Raw genomic sequence first — 8,635 nt, 5'->3', positions numbered from 1 at the left:
CGTGCGGAGGCGTTCCTAACCTCCTTTATTTGTTGTGCGGAGGCATTGCTAACCTCATTTTCTTGAACCTACATGTCATATAAATAGTTAGATCAAATTAAGAATGTAACAACTTCCATGAATATATGTCATATAATTGTATATTACCTCTTTTCTTGATTTGGATTTTGTGGGAGTCTATTTAACATAATCAAGGAAAATATGTAAGTAAAATTTTAAGCATAAATTTTAAACTTTGAATATACACATTAAAGTTAACATAAGTTTTAAGCATACCTCATATCCTACGCATATGAGGTTTGTCGGCCATGCAACAAACGAACCTACTGCTTCGTGCACCGTTGTTGCATCCGAATCATCGCTAGGATATGGTAATAATGCATTCGGGTCAACTGCAATATCAACTGATACCTTCAAACATCCAGCAGGGAGCTCTCTAGTGTGGAGTAATACTCCGCTAACGTTATGCACTTTTCCCTTGCCAACCATCCGATAGTGTGGTGACGACAAATACAGCTGACAATGGGAAATGCCCTAAAACCAATAATAACAAGAAATCGTTAATGTGTATATATGTCAAATACATAATTTAAGCAAATAGTTCAATTTAAGACAATTATATGTAATTACCTCTGGAATGTTCGGTTGAAAGGTACAGTTGATACTGTTTTTGTCCGAAGCATCTCTGTATACCGTTGAGGCGCTAGCCTCTCTTTCTCTCCTCAATGCATCAAGCTCAGCTTGCATGGCTTCCAATCTTGCATGAAGCTCCCGATTACTAGGAGCCTTTCCTTTTTTAACACTGAGGGAGGTCGGAGTGACTCCAAATCCCTTACCCCTCACCCGACCAGAATACTCAGGGACATCTAATGCCCGACTAAGTATGCTCTTAGTATCATCGGGAGATAGAGACTGAGATAGCTCCTCCTGAAAAATCAGATGAATACCGTATACTTGTCAAATATTTGTGTATAAAAATGTTATTCAATTAATGAAAAAATGTTATACTTACACATTTCTGGTATACGTTTAAAACGTCTTCTTGAGGAACTCCAGATTTGCCCACACGGGCTTCCTTCCACAAAACATGTGCAGGAAGAGATGTTTCTGAACTTTCCTCCTTCTGCAGCTACACATTAAGTCATACAATTTGATCAGATAAAACTAATATATGATGAACAAATTTGTTTTCGCAATTTATAAATACTTACCATGGATTGTTCTAAGCGTCCATATCCGACACGTCCTTTTCGGTACGGATATGCGGGACTTGATGCTCTTTCCCGATTTGTAGCACTTATTCTTTGAAAAGTCGGGTCTTGTCTCTTGGATTTGAAAGCTTCCCATTCTTCAGCCGATATCAAACTTTCATATTTTCTAGGAAGCTCCGCATCCACAAAATTACCATCCGCATCCTTAAGGAACTTGGATGATAAAAATGTCCGAAATCCTCTAAGAAGCTTTCCGGCCAATTTCATACAAAACCCTCTTCTTTCTTCTTCGATGTTAAAACATCGCTAAGAAAAACATACAGATTGATAGTTAGTATCGGTAATTGAAAAAACATAATTGATACCGTATAATTAAGGGCCAAATGATTGTACCTTTATCTCACTCCAAATTTTTTCTTTGGACTCTTTCAACTCTTTATTTCTCCAATCATCACATGTAATGGGAATTTCATTCCTTACTAGTGCACCGATGAAACTAGTTAAGGTATGCCCATTAGGTTCTATAAGTTGTCCCTGGTTTTTCCAAGAGACATCTAGTATGATGCCTCGAGATCTTCCTTGGACCACCCTTCGCATTACTGTGATGCCTCTTCGGATTTCTTCTTCCGCGGATACTTTACTAACTTCCTCATGTTGGTCATCAGCCATGTCTAACCTGTAATAAACCAAGGAAACCATCAAATATCAAATATAACTTATAATCAAAACAATTGAAAACAAAAAAATAAAGAAATCATACATTATCAGATATAACTTATAATCAAAGCAATTGAATACAAAAATATAATGAAATCATGCATTACCACATATAACTTATAATCAAAACAAATGAAAACAAAAAATAAAGAAACCATGGATAATTTACCTAAGTCACTAACATCTCTTTCTTTTCTTTGTTGGAATATTAATCACTTGTTTCTTAGCAATGCGTACGGATGAATTGATCCAAATTCCCTCATTATGATCGTTTCTTATATATGACTCATCCGGTATAAGATCCTCAACTTCATCATTTCTATTCAACTCATTCCGTCTAATGCGTGACTCATTCTCAACATCAATATCACATTGATCGACACCGCTATCATCAGTCACTTTGTTAGAGAAAAGAACTATAGACCATTTTGTACTCTTCGGGTCATTCACATAGAACACTTGTTTAGCTTGAGATGCTAGAATAAAAGGTTCATCTTTGTACCCCACCCTAGTAAGATCAACTTGCAAAAATCCAGACTTATCCATTCGTATGCCACTACTATTCACCCACTTGCAACCAAAGATGGGAATCTGAAACTTCTCGTAATCAAACACCCAAATGTGCTAAATAACTCCAAAATATGACAAATTTGCATATTTGGGGTTTAAGTCCTTCATACTTGATATATGCATTGCTTCAGCTAGCACGGTGACACCACTATTTTGCATAGTACTCTTATCATCTTGTTCTTTGGTATAAAATGTGTATCCATTAATTGAATATGCGCTATGAGAAAACACATGCAAACTTGGACCATATGCCAAACATCTCAACCTTTCTGTTACCGAAGAAGGATCTGAAGAGCGCTTCAAATAAATATGATCCTTCAACCATTGTATGAAACTTTGATTGTGCTCTATAACTATCCAATTTTCATTTCTGTTCGGATTTAACCTTTGGAGTACATCCTTGTGCATTTCAACATATGGCTCAACCTCATTATTATTGTGCAGAACATACAAATGAACTTGATCCCGTTCATCCCTTGATATTGTCACAATTTTATTCCCAATTAATTTTTTACCTTCCATTTTGTCGAAAATCTGAGCTCTGGGGAGTCCAATCGATTGAACGTTAGACAAATATTCAGTACAAAACTCAACAGCTTCTTCAACAATGTATCGTTCAACAATACAACCCTCTGGTCGACTTCGGGATTTCACGTACCCTTTTAATATTTTCATATACCGTTCAGCAGGGTACATCCATCTCATATAAGCTGGTCCACACAACTGTGTCTCTTTCACAAGATGAACAACTAAATGAACCATTATGTCAAAAAAAGACGGAGGAAAATACATTTCAAGCTCACACAAGGTAATTACAATCTCTTTTTGTAGTGTTGGTAAGATCTCGGGATCGATCACCTTACTACAAATTGACCTAAAGAAAAAACACAATTTAGTTATGGCACTTCTTACTTTTTCTGGCAAAATAGAACGTATACCTATCGGTAGAAAATGTTCCATTATAACATGGCAATCATGTGTCTTCAAATTCTTCAACTTGAGGTCTTTCATAGAAACAAGTCTTCTGATATCAGATGAGTATCCTTCTGGAACCTTAACTTCACTCAGAGACTTACACAAATTTTTTTTCTCCTTTCTAGATAAAGTAAAAGCAGCAGGTGGTAGATATGTTCGTCTTCCTTTCTTCACGGGTGCTAATTCAGTTCTCATTCCCATTTTTAACATGTCCTCCCTTGCTTTAAGGCCATCCTTAGACTTGCCTTTTATATTGAGTAATGTACCGATAACACTTTCAAATACGTTTTTTTCAATATGCATAACATCGAGAAAATGTCTCACGTACAAAGACTTCCAATATGGCAATTCAAAAAATATCGACCTTTTCTTCCACCCACCTTTCACAATCTTATGTGCAAAAGGCTTGCCAAACTCAGTACGCACATCTTTCACCTTTTCAAAAACTTGTTCACCTGACAATGCGGGTGGAGCTCTATGATGTTCGGTGTCTCCATTGAATGCTTTTCTCCACCCACGGTAGTGATGTTTAGAATGTAAGAATCTACGATGACCGAGAAACACATTCTTCTGGCAAAGTTCCAATCGAATCGTATCGGTTCCGTCTTCACTAACAGGACACGCACGTTGACCTTTAATGCTATACCCAGATAGATTCCCGTATGCTGGAAAATCATTAATTGTGCCAAACAACATCGCCCTCAAATTGAAACTTTCTTTCCTATATCCATCATAAACCTCCACACCGTTCTCCCACAAAATCTTTAAATCTTCGATCAGAGGTGTCAAGTATACGTCTATGTCATTCCCTGGTTGTTTAGGCCCAGAGATTAACATAGATAACATCATGTACTTACGCTTCATACATAGCGACGGAGGTAGGTTATAAATCATAAGAATCACAGGCCATGTGGTATGTGAGATACTTTGAAGACCATGTGGGTTCATTCCATCAGTAGATAATGCCAATCAAAGGTTTCTTGCTTCTGATCCAAACTCAGGATAATCATTATCAATCTTCGACCACTGTGGTGAATCAGCCGGATGCCGATACATTCCATCAATAATTCTTTCATCTGCATGCCAAGTAAGATGTCTTGCATCGGTTTCACTACGAAACATGCGCCTAAATCTCGGAATTATCGGAAAATACCATAAGACTTTTGCGGGAGATAATCTTTTCTTATATCGAGACAAACCGCATTTAGGGCACTCAGTTAACATTGCATATTCGTTACGAAACAAAATGCAATCGTTAGGACAAGCATGTATCTTATCATAGCTCATGCCAATAGAGCACAACATTTTTTTTGCCTCATAGGTTCGATTAGGAAGAACATTATCATCCGGTAGCATTTCTCTCATAAGGGCCAACAACTCTGTGAAACTTTTATCCGACCATCCATTACCCGCCTTTAAGTTGTACAACTTTAATACCGCAGAAAGTCTTGAGAATTTAGTGCAACCTTTGTACAACGGTTTCTCAGCATCGCTTACCATCCTCTCAAACATTTCAGGACAATCATGAAGATCTTCTTCCAGTGCTTCTACAATCTCTTCAACTCGATCACAATCGTATGTTTCCGTGTCTTTGTCGTATGAAGCATAGGTCGTACTACTTTTTCCACTCGATTCAACATTCTCGTTAATTTTCTCACCATGAAATATCCAACACTGATAACTTTGATCAATTCCATGCCTCAGCAAATGCGATTTCAATCCATGTGCGTCAACCTTACCAATATAACAACAACGCAAGCAAGGACAATGCATTCGTCTGGGGTTTTCAGCGTGTTGAACAGCATACTTAACGAATTCCAAAACCCCACTCTCGTACTCTTTGGTCATTCGATCGGCACAGATCCATGTTTTATCCATGGTTTTCCTACTTATTTAAGTAAACAATTAATCCAGACGAAAATACATAACTAAGGTAGTATCTTTGAACATTCAACTGGTCAAAACTATTATTCCATAGTAGTTTCAATGAACATTCAAATTGATTTCAAAATACATTCACCAAAATCCATTTAACATCCTAAATAGTATTCACCTGTCACCAAACTTTGTAGCTTGTTCTTTTCAGACTAGCATGAGTTACTAAATTGATACACTAACTACTACTTTAACTCCTATTAGCATTTCAATAACTGATTTCAAAATACACTAATAAACCTTGTCCATTCAATATTAACTAACTTACTAACTTTATTTGCCAATTCAAACATGACTAACCAACTTTCCTAAATAACTAACTGAATCACATTTCAAATTTCATAACAGTCCTACTAACAAAACTGTTCTAATTAATCTCTAATTAATCTCTAACAGTCTCTGACACATAATTAACAGTTTCATAGCTAACTATCGAATCAACTCAACTAACAATCATATTATCAATAACCAACTAACTACTTTTCACTAACTTACTAACTTAACTAACATTTCAAACTAACACTTTAATTCCCTAAACACTAACTGATTCAACTTCAAAACCAACATTCAACCCTAAGGCAACAGAATAAACTTCAAAATCTCAAAATTTGGGTCATTTTATATGACTGAGTTTTCACACATAATACAGAACCAACATTGGTGATACAGAAAAATATGACTGAGTTTTCAACAGAACCAACATTGGTGATACAGAAAAATACAGAAAAATATAAAATGGGGCAAGAGTTTTCACACATAATGTTCATCTATAACACATTATATAAAATCAAATATCACTCACAAACCATAAACATTCACATATGCAAGAATGAATACAATGTAGTCGAAACCTCTACTTCAACATGCATGTGGTACCAAAGTTATTTAGGGTTTGAGAAAGAGACTTACCAAAGAAATACGCGCCGCCGGTACAGTGAGAAGGAAGGGTTTGTTTCGCTGCCGGTATAGTGAGAAGAAATACGCGCCGCCGGTACCAAAGAAATACGCGCCGCCGGTTTGTTTCCAGAGAGAAATACGTGAGCACGGCCGCCGAGAGTGAGAAGGTAGGGCTTTTGTGGAAATGGCGTAAGTTTTTGAGGTGACTGAAGAAGAGGGAAAACAAAAGAACAGAACACGAAAGCGCTTTGTGGTCTGAAATTTTATTTTAATAAGACCTTAGAAAGCGCTTTTGTGTAAAGCGCTTTCTAAGGTATGCCTTAGACAGCGCTTTCCAAAAGCGCTTTCTAAACCCCCCCTTAGACAGCGCTTTTAGTATTTTCTTGGAACATTTTCAGCGCTTTATTTTAATTTTAACCTTAGACAGCGCTTTCTGTTAAAAGCGCTGTCTAAGATGCGCTGTTAAAAGCGCTTTTTGGCGTAGTGCTTAGGTTTCTAATGTTTGAAAACAATAGTTAAATGTTTGTACAAAATGTTTTGGCTTGGGTTAGAGTGGAGAGAAGAAAAAGAAGGGCTAAAGTCCTAAGCAAAGCAAAAGATGAGGGATGAAGAATCAAAACCACAATGGAGTCCCTCTCTTGAGATCATAGTGATGATCCAAGTAGCTCCCATCCTTTGGAATAAGCAATCACACAAAGCATAAGCAATCATCAAACAAGCCTCTTAAGAGATCCTCAATGTATCTTGTGCCTTTCACTTTGGATGAACATGGCAATGGTCCTCCAATTAAGCTCAAATGGGAACCCCTAGCACAAGAACACACACATCAAAAGTTCCATGAAGTAAATCAAGAATGGACAAGAGTGAGTTTAGAGATTTGGTCAATATTCATCATTAAGGTCCTTTTACTCCAATTTTGCATAGGGTATGTCCTAGAATCTAAGTCCACTTCTCTGCATTTGGTTCTCAACCATCAAAACAAAACACAAGCATAATAATATATACACAATTATGTGCTCAAGTGAGCAAAAGGCAAATGACATTAACATAAACATGTGCTCAAGTGAGCAAAGAGAAAAGCAAATGGATAATATGTGCAAGAATAGTAAATTGCATAAAAGTAAAGAGCAAAAAGTAAATGTTAATTGTTAATGGTTAGTGTTAGTAGTTAGTGTGCCATAAGGCAAATTTAGCGCTATGTTAAGCAATCGTAATTGGACTTATGTAGAAGTCACAACTATCTGAGGCCGGTCAATAATAATGTAGGCAACAACACAAGTTAGAAGTCTTGGTTAGTGAACCAAGTTCCAACAACTTGCCATGCCAAAAAGAAAAAAAGAGAATTGATCTTGTATTGGTTTAAGTCTTTTGCATGATTTAGAAAACAACCTATCCTTAATGCAAAGCCATTCACTTGATCAATTGATCAAGATGAATTAGATTTGAATCAAGGAAGATTAAGTCTCCCTAATCAATACTAACTTATCAACCTTCAACTCAGTGATCAAAAAAGAAAAGAAGAAGAAGAAGAAGGAGATGAAGAATGGGTAAGGAAATGGAAAGATCAAAATGCACCAAGTGAAAAAAGATGTACCAATCCATATGTATTGACGAAATGACATTGAAAGTCAAAGTCAAACAATGAGAAATCAGAAGTGAGATAAAGATTGGAGATCAAACAATAAGCATAATATTTTTTGGCATTTTTAATATTAAAATAAACTTGAATTAAAAATAAAAGAAAGGACAAACTTCAAAATCACTTCAAATCAACCTTGAAAGGTCCAAGCAATTTATCCCAAGTTCAACAAGGTCAAACAAAGTTTGACAAAAAATTTCAGCATTTTTAAAAGTCAGAAACTATTTTTAATCAATTAAAAATGAATAAAAATAACCTAATTGAACTAAAATCTCAAATAAATCTCAAATCAATTACAAAATTGATGAGAATATTTTTAATAGATCCATCATCATTCAAATAGGTGAGGAAAATATTTTTGTATTTTTTGAATATCAAAAACTATTTAAAATGAATTAAAAATAACCAGAAAAAAGAAAATTCACAAAAAATATCAAATGACAAAATAAAAAATATTAAAAATCAGAAATAGAAATTACCAATTATTTGGAGACTGATGCAATTGGTCCCATAATTTTTGGATTAAAAATGAAAGAGATATGAATTTTTGAAATAAAAGGAAATAAAGAAAATAAAATCAGAAATTAAAAAGGATGGAATATCAGGGAGCGTTGGATCACGTTCATTAATTACGTGGCCAATCTGATAGTCCTGAAGCGTGCGCTCATGGTGAACCTTGGTCAACCGCGTC

The 8,635-nt window shown here is 35.8% G+C and overlaps 1 protein-coding gene across 1 annotated transcript; it reads right to left on the bottom strand.

The window, feature by feature from the left end:
- Nucleotides 1–906: 906 nt before the first annotated feature.
- LOC127088072 (uncharacterized) lies at nucleotides 907–1,488 on the bottom strand. The gene is made up of 2 exons (XM_051028983.1): nucleotides 1,212–1,488; nucleotides 907–1,129 (listed from the first exon to the last, which is right to left on the bottom strand). Exons 1-2 carry the CDS (start codon nucleotides 1,476–1,478, stop codon nucleotides 989–991), a joined length of 408 nt encoding a protein of 135 aa, XP_050884940.1. The 5' UTR covers nucleotides 1,479–1,488; the 3' UTR covers nucleotides 907–988.
- Between the last annotated feature and the right edge of the window lie 7,147 nt (nucleotides 1,489–8,635).

The sequence above is a fragment of the Lathyrus oleraceus genome, chromosome 5 (genome assembly GCF_024323335.1).
Source record: "Lathyrus oleraceus cultivar Zhongwan6 chromosome 5, CAAS_Psat_ZW6_1.0, whole genome shotgun sequence".
In the NCBI taxonomy this organism is placed as follows: domain Eukaryota; kingdom Viridiplantae; phylum Streptophyta; class Magnoliopsida; order Fabales; family Fabaceae; genus Lathyrus; species Lathyrus oleraceus.
This window is presented reverse-complemented; position numbering and strand designations above follow the sequence as displayed.